The sequence below is a fragment of the Phascolarctos cinereus genome, unplaced genomic scaffold, assembly GCF_003287225.1.
Source record: "Phascolarctos cinereus isolate Bilbo 61053 unplaced genomic scaffold, phaCin_HiC Scaffold_4;HRSCAF=312, whole genome shotgun sequence".
Taxonomy (NCBI): Eukaryota; Metazoa; Chordata; class Mammalia; order Diprotodontia; family Phascolarctidae; genus Phascolarctos; species Phascolarctos cinereus.
In genome coordinates this window covers 75009104-75022906 of record NW_027555847.1, presented here as the reverse complement: position 1 = coordinate 75022906, position 13803 = coordinate 75009104, and the positions used below count along the sequence as shown (strand labels likewise).

General features: G+C 37.0%; 1 protein-coding gene across 1 annotated transcript in view; it reads left to right on the top strand.

Annotated features, from left to right (window-relative positions):
- Positions 1 to 13803, top strand: part of SPMIP7 (sperm microtubule inner protein 7) — a 77212-nt gene that overhangs the window by 57668 nt on the left and 5741 nt on the right. The window contains exon 8 of the mRNA XM_020981329.1: positions 9378 to 9485. Coding sequence (XP_020836988.1) covers positions 9378 to 9485 — 108 coding nt within the window. The remainder of the gene's footprint in view (positions 1 to 9377; positions 9486 to 13803) is intronic.

Genomic DNA, 13803 nt, shown 5'->3' with positions numbered 1-13803 from the left:
ACTGTCCATAAGGGACAGCTAGATGGCGCAGTAGACAGAACACTGGCCCTGGAGTCAGGAGATTCTGAGTTCAAATCTGACCTCAGACGCATGATATTCACTAGCTGTGTGACCCTGGGCAAGTCACTTAACCCTGAATGCCTTGCCCAAAACAACAACAATAACAAAAATACACCTGTCCGCAGTCTAACTCCAACCTAATTTTCCAGGCTTTCCCCCTCTTCCCAAATCCCCCTTTTTCACAAATCTGTTCCAGGCAAACTGGCCAACTTGCCAGTCCCTGAAATTAACACTCCTCCTTTGTGTCTTTACTGAGACTGTCTCCCACACGTGACACTCACCCCCATCTCACCTCTTCCTCTGAGAATCCTTAACATCCTTCATTTACGTCAAATGCAACTTCCTACTAGAGTAGCTAACATTCATATAGTGCTTTAAGGTTTGCAAGGAGTTTTACAAATATTAACTTATTCTATCCTTACAACAAGACTAGGAGGTAGGGACTATTATTATCCCCATTTTACAGATGAGAAAACTGAGGTAGACAGAGTTTAAGTGACTTTCCCAGGTTTATATAGCTGGTAAATGTTTAAGGGTAGATTTGAACTCAGATCTTCCTGACTACAGGGCCAGCATTATATCCATTTCACTACCTGCCCCTAATCATTAGTACTCTCTTTCCCTTCCCAATCTATCTTGTAATCACTAATCTGTACTTCTGTACACTAATCTGTGTAAATGTCGTGTCCTCCAATAGAATGTAACATCTTAAGTGCGGGTATTATTTAATTTCTATGAGTGTTGGGATATCCCTACCACTTAGCATAGCCTCTTGCACATGGTAGGAACCCAATAAGAGATGATCTACATAAAGAACTTTGGAAATATTAAAACTCTAAATAAATGTTAGTTATTACTGTAAAATGAGCTGGAGAAGGAAATGGCAAACCACTCTAGTATCTTTACCAAAAAAACCCCAGTCGGTGTCAGGAAGAGTCAGACATGGCTGAAAATGACTGAACAACAACAATTACTAATAATAATAGAAACGTATGCTTATTTATTTGTTTGAATTGAGTTAAATTGGCAAACGAGGAAAGAACAAGAACCAGCCGCTTTAGAAATGGCTAAAGGTTAGAGAAAGTTAATAAAACTCTTGTGAATCTTACTTGATGGACTGGAAGCTGGACCATTTTTCTAAGGGAGTGGAAAAATGGGGCACCCCAGGGTGACCCTCAAGGAAAGAATACCCACAGCTGAGTTTCTACAGCTGTTTGCCCTGGGTCATGTTTCCACTGCCACCACCTGGAGGATTTAAAATTGGGTAATTTCTCCACCCAAAGACTAAGCCCCAGAGATCACAGTGTTTCCTCTTCTCCAACACCATATTCGGTGCTGTACATTACAGGCGGAAACAGTTTAAGTCCAGGTAATGCTCTGCTTAGAAACATTGAACTGTGAAAATGAGCTTACATGCAGGTTCTTCTGCCTTCTTATTCCCATGCTCTGAGGTCTCCTTCCAGAGGAGCCCAAGACTTCTTCTTCCTAAGGAATCAAACTCATAGCAGTAGAATATAAGCTCCTTGAGGGCAGGAACTTGTTTCACTTATGTCTTTTGTGTTGCTCTATGTGCCTGACACACATTGAATATTTAATATCAGTTACCAAGTATTTACAAAGCACTTACCATTTTCTAGGTGCTGTGCTAAGTATTGGGTATATAGGCAAAGAAAAAGTAAAAAACAATCCCTGTTCTCAAGGAGCTTACATTTTAATGGAGAGACAGCATATATAAATCAGAACAAACAAGATAAATACAAATAGATGGAAGGAAATATTAGAGGGGATGACACTAACACTTGTTGATTGATAAAAGCACTGGTATTTCAGCTGCCACTTGTCTACCACCTATGCTGAGGCCTCCTGCCTGCAGGAAGGCGAGCTGGACAATCTGCTGCTATTTCGGGGTGGCTAATATTCCTGAAGCCCCGCCTCCACCTTCCTCCTCCCAGAAGTCACCATGAAAGGGAGTCAAGTCCTGTCAGAGCCCAGTAAGCCCAGTCCCGATGTGGTTATCATATGCAAGATGACCTTTCTTCCCTCACTGAAAGGTTCTGGATCTAGAGAGAGAAAATAATTGCCATAATTTTTTTTTTAAATCAAAATGTATTCTAAAAACATGTAGTTATAAAATTAAGTGACCATTTATTTAGTTTTTGCCTTTCATAAATCAAATCAAGGCCATCCCAAACTAATCTACTGTTCCAGGGGTGGGGAACCTACAGCCTCAAAGCCACACATGGCCCTCTAGGTCCTCAAGTATGGCCCTTTGACTGAGTCCAAGTTTTACAGAACAACTCCTTTTATTAAGGGGATTTGTTCTGTGAAGTCTGGATTGAGTCAAAGGGCCTCACTTGAGGACCTAGAGGACCACATATGGACTTGAGGCCCCAGGTTCCCCACCCCTGGAACAATAAAGAGAGTCAGAATCAATGAATGAAAGAAACAGATCTGCAATGTGACTTATTACACACACACACACACACACACACACACACACACACACACACACACACAATCTTGGAAGACAGAAATAGGAAGATGGACGGGAAAAATTTAAGATTAAGAAAGATAGAACTAAGAAGAATATAGAAATGTTCCATGAAGATTAAATAATCTTGGAAGACAAAGAAAACAAGATGGCCATCTTCCTATTTTTTTGTCTTCCAAGATTATTTAATCTTCATTGCCTCTTTTGTCATGATTCAGAGGCACAAAAAATAAGTGGTTGTAAAATTAGGGGACCAACTATTAATTTTTTTTCTTTCACAAATCAAATCAGGTCCCTTAAAATCAGAAGGAAAATGAGCAACTTATCTCACCTTATGTCAGTGCCACATAATTTTAAAATCCAACAATAAAAATCATACAAAAGATTGTAATTCAATGAATGAGAATGAAATTTGCAACCTCTCCAGTTAAAGTTAGCTGGGGTTTCCGTCTGAGATCCACAAATGGGGGCAGTGTTGCATCATGCACAGAAGCTGAAAATCCATTTGCCAACCTCTGTCGACCCCACTGTTCACTCTCATACGGTTTCCATCCCTCTTTAACAAGCCAGTAAGCACCACCGGGCAGCCACATCTTACCCCCAGCTGGGGTGATGGATGCTTGTTGGATACCTGGTCCTGATAGATGCATCAAGGCTGAGAAATAGCACCTTTTTCATATGCTTGTGCCAAGCTTAAGCAAGGATGAATTACAAGCAGAATCAGTGATGCTTTTTTTCTCAGATATTTATCAAATCACCAAGACAAATCAGTTTCTCATGTTCTTCCATTCATTTCTCAAAGCTAAACAAACTTCTAAATTCAGTCTGCTGGTTTCATTCTTTATATGTATACATATACATAGATGTATGCACATATACTATATTCTCAAATCTATTTTGAGCTTAAAACTGCATTAAGACTTTTGGGAAACTCTGTGTATATGTACCTATACTATGTGTGTGTGTATTCTCCTGTGCAATACTGTTTTTTAAAATCCATTTGTTCAAAATATGTTTATTGACAATTTACCATGATTATCAAGCCCCTCACATTAAGTTCTCTTCTGTTATGGGAGGCCATGATCTAAGTGGTATATTTTAATTCTGCAGGTGTCTTAGGGTGAGTGGAAAAAAAACTCCAGCACAGTTGATGGGGATTTCCTTTGTAATATGCATGGAAGCTTTGATTAATGCTTGGGGAGACAGTTGCACTTCAATAATTTTGCGCCACTCCCATTACTTCTCTCCCTTGGTACCACTTTTGTATAAGGAATTCCCAAACTAGACCTCAAGGCCAGTGGTCAACATTTTGGCAATGGCAATTCATACAAACAAGACTGAAAATTTTTCAGTTAACATGTTATGTGCTGCATGTGTGTCTGACATACCCTATCTCATTTATTAAATGCATCTTTTTTTAATTCACTTTTTAGATTCCCCATGAATACAACACTACATTTTTTTTTAGTCCTATGGAAACCTAGCAAGCTATACTATTTATTTCACCATTATTCTTGACTTCATTCTCTCCTTATGTTAGTTTCAGGATGTTCAATGTAAGTCACTCAACAAACATTTATCTAGGTCAATGAGAGATAAAGGCATATTCCAGAATTTACTTTCTCCCAGGCATAAATGAACAAGGAAAAGTTCAGTAATATATACCACTACCAATTAAATTCAATAAATCATTTATTGATGTTGTTGTTCACTTGTTTCAGTCATGTCTGACTCTTTATGACCCCTTCAAGGTTTTCTTGGCAAAGATACTGGAGTGATTTGCCATTTCCTTCTCCAGCTCATTTTACAGATGAGGAAAAGCAAACAGGGTTAAGTAACTTGCCAGGGGTCACACAGCTAATGTCTGCAGCTGGATTTGAACTCAGGTATTCTTGACTCCAGTCCTGGTGCCAGTCCAGTCTTGCCTCTGTCCAAGGCGCCACCTTGTTGCCCCATCAATAATCATTGATTATTGTCTATTGCATAACAAGCAGTACTAGGCACTGAAAATAAAGACAAAAGTGAAAATAGACTCTGCTCTCAATAATCTTACATTCTATTATTCATAAGCCACGGAAGTCACTGCTTGCCGGAAAATGTCCAAACTCTTTCAATTGACATTCACTGTTTGCCTGCAATCTATCTTTTCCTCGTCTCTAGCCACCCCTCTTCAGACATCCCGCACCCCCACCAAACTGAACTATTTGCCGTGTCCTGAGAACATGCCTGATGCTTTCTTGCTTTTTCTCATAGAATCATGTATTTAGAGCCAAAAAGGGATGTTAAAGATCATCCAGCCCAATTCCCTTCATTACAGAAGAGGAAACTGAGGCCCGGAGAGGGGAAGTAAACTGTCCAAGGGTACACTGGCACTAAGTAATAAAGCTGGTTATTGAACCCAGGTCCTCTGACCTCAAATCTAGTTCTCTTCATTCTGTATCAAGACTTGGTATGCGTAGAGTTAAATAGAAAGAATCTATCAGTGAGTAATCCATAGGTGGGGTCTTTGTTTGGCTTTTGTTGAGGTTTTTGGTCATTTCTCCTCCTTTGCATTTTGACTGTGCCATAGTGCAGTAATGAGGAACCAGAGGAGAGGATCGCTAAGTGAGACGTCACACTGACAGAAAGAGACCCCGGTGATGAGAAGTTGGAACCACATAAAATAACTTGGCACAGGCCAAGTTTGTAACCTTGTGTCTGTTTCTCTCAGTTTTATCATTGTGGTATAGAATCTTTTCTCACTTTCTGAGAAAACACAAAAGGATTAAGGAAAGTTGATGAAAACAAATACTTTGAATTAAAGACTCCAAAAGTGGTTTCCTTATTTCATTGTGCCTGACCACGTGAATTTACTACATTCCTACTACTGACTCCATTCGACTCCCAGGGCAGATCAAAGCAAAGAGGAATAATTAACCATGTATTATTTTGAGCCATCTCCCTTATTCATGACTTTTGTCTAACTATTATTTAAAACATGGTTATTTAAATTTTTAGATATGTTGATGCCAGAATCATATACTATCAAAATTGGGAGGGACCTCAGAGGATACCAGGCCAAGAATCCCTTCAATAACATGCCAAGAAATAGTCAATTCAACCTTTGCTTGGAGACCTCAAGTTCAAGTCTACCTACTATCTCCTTAGGCAGCTGAGTCTGTTTCTAGATAAGTTTAATACTTGCTAAAACATTTTTTTGCTCCCAATTGCCAAAAATCAATATTTTAGCCATTTTGACACAGAACATATCTTTTCCATATGAGAGTTCTTCAAGTACTTGAGAGATCCTGTCCTCTAAGCATTTTCTGCCCCAGGCTAAATGACCCCAGTTGCTTGGACTGAAGATGTTTGTATGGCATGATTTCAAATTCCTTCACCATCCTGGTCACTCCCCTCTGAATTGTCTCTAGCTTATCAATATCCTTCTTACAATGTAGCTTTCCAAAATGATCACAGGACTTCATCTGTGGCAGAATACAGTGGAAGTCTCACTTGCCCCCACTTCTCCAACTAGATTGGAAGCTCCTCAAGGGCAGAGATGTTGTCTTCTACTTCTTTATGTTTCCTTCAGTATACAGCACAGTGCCTCACACATGACAAGAGTTATTCAATGATTATTTGTTGATTTTTATTTTTCATAGATATATTACTATGAGTACAATCATAATATCCAACATTTATTTAGAATTTTAAGGTTTGAAAAGCACTTTACAAAGCTTATCTGTGTGCTTAACACAGTGCCTGAAAAATAGTAGATGTTAAATAACTGCTTATTAATTGATCCTTACAGTAACCTTGTGAGGTAGGTGTTATTATTATTCCCACTTTAGAGAGAAGAAAAATTAGGTGAAAGAAGTTGTAACTTACCCAGGGTCACACAACTAGTAAGTTTCTGAGGCTGAACTTGAACTAAGATTTTCCTGTCTCCAAATCTAGCACTTTGCCCACTTCACCACCTTGCTACCTTCTCAAAACTCTGCTATGGTATGCATTTTATCCTACTAATCCAGAAGTCACTCTCTATGCATCCTCAAGTTTCTAAGACAAGAGTCCTTAACCTGGAGTCCAAGAACTTGTTCTTTAAAAATATTTTTCTAACTATATTTCAATATAATTAATTTCTTTTGTAATCCTATGTATTTTATGCCTTTAAAAATATTGTTCTGCAAAGGAGTCCACAGTCTTCATAGGCTATCAAATGAGTCTATGACATAAAATGGAGTTAAGAATATTTGTTCTAAGATATGGCTGAGTCTCAAGATAAGTTGTTGTTGTTAAAGGTCTGTGGATAGACAAAGTGGATATTGAAAAGACCAAAGTTAATACCATGAAGTCTAGAGTTAATACCACAAAGTCCTTGCAATATGGGTCACGCAATCTACCTACACATAATAGAACCCCTTAAGTATCTCATTCAGAGCCTATTCACTTTTATTTTAGACACAATTTTAAGAAGCTTTACTTTCTGGTTCCCCAATCCAAGGCAGAGTATTATCACTAAATTAGAAAGTTGGTTGAGAAGGAACTGTTAGAGACAAACACAGTGACAACAGCATAAAGTGAAAGCCGATGGTCTGACTGCAATGAAGAGACAGAAAACTAATAAAAACAGGCACAAAACCTCAAAAGCCCAATGGTCTGGTCTCATTTAGTGTACTGGCCCCTGAGGCCACTAATATATTATTGCATAATATTCATTATCCTGTATATTTTGTTTCAGAAAATTTGGAAGTATAATAATTTTTATTTTAATTTTAAAATGTTTCATTGAGGACTTTTGTTTTAACATGATAGTCATTTTGAAGACTAGCCCTGACCACTCTCACGTTGAATATTCCCTCTAACAAAGAAAATGATTCAATAAAAATAACTGATACATCTGATGATATACGTAATATTCTGCATCTAGAGTCCTCTACCTCTTGGCCAAAAGGAGGGACCTTTGTTTCATTATCTATTCTCCATAATCAAAATTGGCCTTTATAGTTATTCAAAGCTAGTACTACTTTTATAATTCTTTTTCTTTAGAATATTGTGTCCCTTGTATATGCTGTCATTCCTATTTCTACTTACTTTACTCTATAATGCTTAATTTGTCTTCACAGGAATTCTTCATATATGTTATTTCTTACCACAAAATAATATTTTATTACAGTCATACTCCACATTTGTCTAGCCATTTCCCAAACAATGGGTACCCACCTTGTAATATATTTTATAAGAAGTCCCATCAAAGATAATTAAAATTTTAAAATCTTTGCCCTTTAAGTGGATAAGTTTCAGTTATTTGGAAAACTCATCCATGTAGAACAATTCATTCTTTGGTGATGTTGGATAAAAGGAGTATTCATGTAATATTAGATAATGGGCAACATGGTAAAAAGAACACCAGACTAGAATTCTAGCCTAGACACCTGGATTCTAATCTTAGCATGGCCTCAAATTAGCTTTGGAACTTTGTGTAAATTCCATTGTCTTTCATAGTCTGTTTACTTATCTCAAAAATGAAAGGGTTTAAATAGATCTTTAAGGTTCCTTCTAAATCTAAATCTAAAAATATTGCCACTACATCATACTGCCTTTTCCTATCTCAGAGAGAGACTCTACATTCTTTTCTCCTTAGTTCAGTTTTATTGTAATAAACTAGGAACTTAGTAGATGTTGATGGCAACATCTCTTGATCTATTGACTGATATGTCATTTAAGAACTCTATCTTTTCACACTGCAACATGTCCTTTACATACACTTTTTCAATTTCCTACTCACTTTGCTTCCGTGTTTTTTACCCTTGGGCTAGATTGGTAGAGGAAGTACTCACATGGAAGAAATTGAGATCTATGGCAATGTGGTGTAGTAGAAAGAGTGATCTCAGTTTTCTCATCTATAAAATGAGGGAATTGGAACTAGAAAATCTAGACAGTCCTTTTCAAGCTTTAAGTCAATGATCTTGTTTTTCAAAATTAAAATCTAGAGTAAGTTTTTTACACTTATATTAACTCATCTACCTAATTTTCTTTTTTTTAAACCTATGAACCAGTTATGAAATGATTCCTTAGACTGTTTTCTTTAGACATTAAAAAAATTAAATCTCACTCTAAACAAGCTTTTATGATAGAGCAGTTACAATGAGAAAGACCCTAATTATTCTCTTCTCATCCTCTCTTCTCTCTTTTTCTTCTTTCCTCTTTATTTTTTTTTTGGTAGGATATTAAATGATATTGACATACACTCATATGTTGCTATACTAAAATTAACAGTTCACATTTTCAAGAATATCTAAAATCACTTACATAGAATACAGTGTCCCGGTGATAATTTGAAAAATAACAAAGCGAATGCAAATATAAGTGGTTTTGAGGACAAATATTCAAATCAGCATTGCCAGGTTATATGTGAACCTGATGCCTAATATTTTTGTAAACCACTAGTTCCTGGTTTTTCCTTCTAATGAAATGTCATTCTTGACAATGAATCATAGTTGTAAAATGTATGCAAATTCTAAATAATAGGAAAAGGGAAAATTTCAATTGATGTTTTGAACATTATCAGGGTGTGTGTGTGTGTGTGTGTGTGTGTGTGTGTGTGTGTGTGTGTGTGTGTGTGTGTTTTACCCCAGAACAGGAGGAAATTGAAATTTTTGTGTATGATCATGGCACAGATTTATGCCCTTCATCCCAGTTTCAGCAGTAAGACTCCCATTCCCTCAAATTTAGAAGGGGAAAATATAGGGCATAGATTTTTTTTCCTTCTCCTCTAAAAAATGATTTTTAATATATTTTATTCTCTTAATTTTTCCCTTCTTTCTCTTTTAACTTTTTTCTTCAGCACTGCAAATATTCCAGGATATATTGGCAAGGTTCATTTCATAGCCACCCACCCAGCAAATTCTGATATTCCACCAACAACCCCAGCCACAAGTTCAGCAGTTCGGCGGTAAGTGCAAAGACTATTATTCATTTTTTTCAGATAGATACATTAGAAGGAAAATCCTAATTATGGTTATTTCATTAAAGAACAATTAAATACTAAAAATAAATTTGCTTTGGTTAAAAAAATGGAAGAGAAAGGATGGGCTCATTTTCACACTCCAAGGGATCAGTACCAGTCCTCACCCATCAGGGTTTAAAAAGTTGACGTATGTGGAAAGAAGAATAAGCTTGCTTTGCTTTAGCTTGGACTCAACCTTGCTACTTAGACTTGCAGTTCTGCATTTCAACATGTGTACCTGCATTAACTAAATAAATGCATGCTGTTTAGAAGCCATGTACATTTTTCATTTGTCTGTGAATCACTTTTTTTCTGAAATAATTGCATTATTTCTCAGAAAACAGAAAATTCTACTGAAGATAATAACCATCAAAACATCACATTTTCAAATTGAAAAGAGCAGCTGTTCGATGCTAGCTTACTGAAAGATCCTTGGCTTGAAGCTGCCAGTAAAGAAACAAACCCCTTTATTGCTCATTATGATTCAAATTTGAAAGCACTTGCTTGAAGCCTTGGTCTTGGCAATAAAATAATGTATGGCTGAAAATGTAAATCCAGGTCTCGAATAGATTCAGAATGACTCTCTTCACAGATAAATGCAATGGTATAATCTGGGATAGGTCATTACTCTGACCAGACAGGACCTGGAGAATGCCATTAACCTATCAAAAGGACCTTTCTTTTAGGTATTGCTGGTGCTCTTTCCTTGGCCAGCACAGAAAAGTGCCGTCGAGTTACTAGTGATTTTTATGAAGCACTGCCTTCAAATGACTGTAAGGGTGCAAATGTGAATGTGCGGCTGGGACCTGTGGGTTTCCATTAAGTGTTTAAATTAGTGACATTTTGGCCCCTGGTTCGAATTTGATAAGGTAAAGAAACTATGAAACGCCAAACTGTAATGGATCCTGAAAATGTGACCAAGGCACAAACCAGTATTAGAGGTACTGGTCCACAATGACTCATCAATAACTGATTGGAAAAAACAAACTATGCTGTTTAAAGTTCAGTTGTTTGCTTTAACTTGCTCATAGTGCCAAATCACTCAAAATTATCTGTCTCTTTGCCTGTCTCTCTGTCTATCTATCTATCTATCCATCCATCTACCACTCTCCATCCACCCATCTATCATTTATCTATCCATCCATTCACCTCTTTATCTCTAGCAATCCGCCTATGTCATATACTTATGCATCTATCTTTTATCTCTTTCTCTATTTTTTTTGTCCAAAACAAAGCATAGACCTATAGCTACTGTTGTGAGAAAGTAGCATTAACTGTGATAGTAGGTCCAAATTTAAAACTGCCAGAATTTTTCCGGGACCATAAATTTTACATTAATCCTTTAGATATTCAATATATGAAAGAGATATTGTATTTGATATAAGAAAACCTGAATAAATACCAGTGGTGTGTTATGAACATAGAAGGAAAATAAGAATAGAAAGGAGTGTCAGTGAAGCATTTTAAAAATGCACATTGTAGAGCAGAAGGTTCAGAAGCAAATGCAAATTAGCAGGACCCCTTTGGATCTAACTTGCTGAATTTAGTATATACTTTAAAAAACCAAGATGTGCCTAATAGATAGCTTTGTATACAGTGCTCTTTTTGCTCTTTGTATGTGGAAATATTCATGTCTGTTGGTATTTTCAAGTTAAGACTAACAAAAAAAATTAAATAAAACATCATATAGGAGGATACTAAAAACATCCATATACCAGGTAGGACATTTTTAAATTCAAATTAACTTAGTACAGAAGAGGGCAATCAGGATGATGAAGATTCTTGAGTTCATCCTACATGTAAATCAACTGGAAGGAATTGGGATGGTTAACTAGGACAAGAGAAGCCTGGGAAGGGAACAGGGGAAAATGATAGCTGTCTTAAATATATAGTATTTTAATTATTAGTCAACATCAAATAAGGGTTATACTTGTTCTGCTTGGCCCCATGGGCCAAATGGCAAAGGGCAAATTTAGGTTTGATATGAAGAAAAAAAAATTTTAACACATAAAGCTTTCCAGAAATGGAATAGGCCTGGTAGGAAGTAGTGGTTTTTCCCATATTGGAGTTCTTTGAGCCAAGGCTGGGTTACCATTTATTAGGCATGTTGTAGAGGGGATTATTTTTCAGGTACAGATTGGACTAGATGGCCACTGAGATATCTTCTAACTTCAAAATTCTATGATTTTGTCCATAAACATTCATTTTGAAGTAGATGAGGAGAGCGTCTTCCCTGCCCTATTTGCCCCCTGGGATGACTGAATGGATGTATTTTCTCCCTTTTTTGAATCAGGGAGCCATCTAAATTAGAAAGGGCCATCCATCTTTAAAAAAACGAAGCACAATTAGGGACATATTATAGATATGTTCAGGTAAGGTCTCAGGTGGTGTGCCCATCAAAAAACCTAGAACTATCTTCTTGACCATATTTTCCTAGATAGCACAGTTCAGAAAATCACGGTGAAGTCATACTTTGTGTTGTTATCTTTTTTCTGCTCAAGGGAGCCATTATAGTTATTTCATTTTCTTTGTCAATAGGGGAAAGTGGACAGCCCACCTACATTGGTAGCTTTTAATACTTCAGTATTAAATAGCTTATTAATAATACTTCATGGGTGCCAATGTATTTGGCATGGCACTAAATGCTCCACGATGTTAAAGAAAAGCAAGGCTCTTGCTTTCTAAGGGGCCCCACTATCTCTTCATCATTCTGCTTCAGAAGAATTGAAAGTGTACCTGAACTTAGATAAACCAGTGCTTTTCCTGTTATGACAAAGTTGAGACAATAGAGAACAGAAGGCAAAGGCAAAACCCAACACAACAAAGATCTTCAGTTTTATGGTTTGAACTGTCAGTTTGCTCTAAATCCAAGTCTTCAAATGCCACCCATACCCGCAAGGTGCAGCTATGTTTTTGTAGAGTTTACTTAAAGATGAATTAACTGCCAGGCAATAGGTTTTGGGCATAGTCTTTGAGAATTAAGCAAAACTGAATATTTTATTAATTTCATGTGAGGAAGACTTTTTTTAAAAAGGGACAAAATCAGCATTAAAACCACTCTTCAAGCTATAGTTTATGTTTGTTCTCATAAAGAGAAATATTTACTAGCGTGTAATTGGTGTACTTAATAATCCATCTTTATGCCACTGGGAATTTAACAAGTCTAACAAAAATACTCAGTGGTTCTGACTCACCACTGTGAATCTTCATGGTGGAACCTCAAGATGGCTAGTCTTTGTCATTAATGAAGTATCCTCATGGCATCTTGAAAATCAAACATTCCAAATTTGTGGGTCATCTTGGTTCTGATTTAACACATAGAGTTGTACTACAAAAATAGAAAAAAGTCCTTTGCCCTGATCAGACCATATCTGCAGTACTGTGCTCAGCCATGGTTGTTACATGGAGGACATGGGCAGGACTGAGCATGCCCAAAAAAGACCGACAACAATGGGGAAAGAACTGGAGATCATCCTATATGAAGATTGGTTGAAGGAGCTGGAGATCTTTTGCCTGAAAAGCAAAGAAAGTTGCAGAGAAGCAAATTTCAGGTAGATATAAGGAAAATTTTCCTAACAATTCATAACACCATTACCCTGTTCTGTCTCCATAATCTCAAATTCTAATATTCCATTTTCTGTTTATAAACTTTATTTATTGCTTTCATCTCTCCCTCAGGGCCATTGGTCTTGAACCAATTCTTCCTTACCATCCTTACTATGACTTCCATTCCCTTAATCATTTCTGTTTTCTTTTGGTCTCAGTTTCTACTTTTCACAATCTTGACCCTATCGCTTGCCTTCTAGTCCTACCTGCCAATCCTAAACCTTGGATGACCTTTGTTTGCTTTAATTCCACTCTGATGTTATGATATGCCATTGGAATGTCATAAAACTGTGCTGACTAGGTCCATTACAAATTTACTCTTCTTAAATAGAGAGACAGTGTGATGTCATGGATAAAGAACCAACCTGAAAGTTAGGAAGGCCTAGTAACCAGTCTGGCCTCTAGTATATACTAACTTTATGGCCAAGGGGAAATCATTTAACCTTTGCTCCAGCTTCTGAGTAAGAGGTAGCCCTCTTCCTTGTCAAGCTAATCCCTCAGTTGCATCCTTTATTTCATCTCCTCTTGTTTACTCCAGGCTTTTGTCTCAGGAATCATTTCTTCCTTTTCAGTCATCTTCAGGCTTTCTCTTTCTACTTGTTTCCTTCCCTAACATCTACAAATATGACCAGGTTTCCCACATACTTAAAAAAAACCC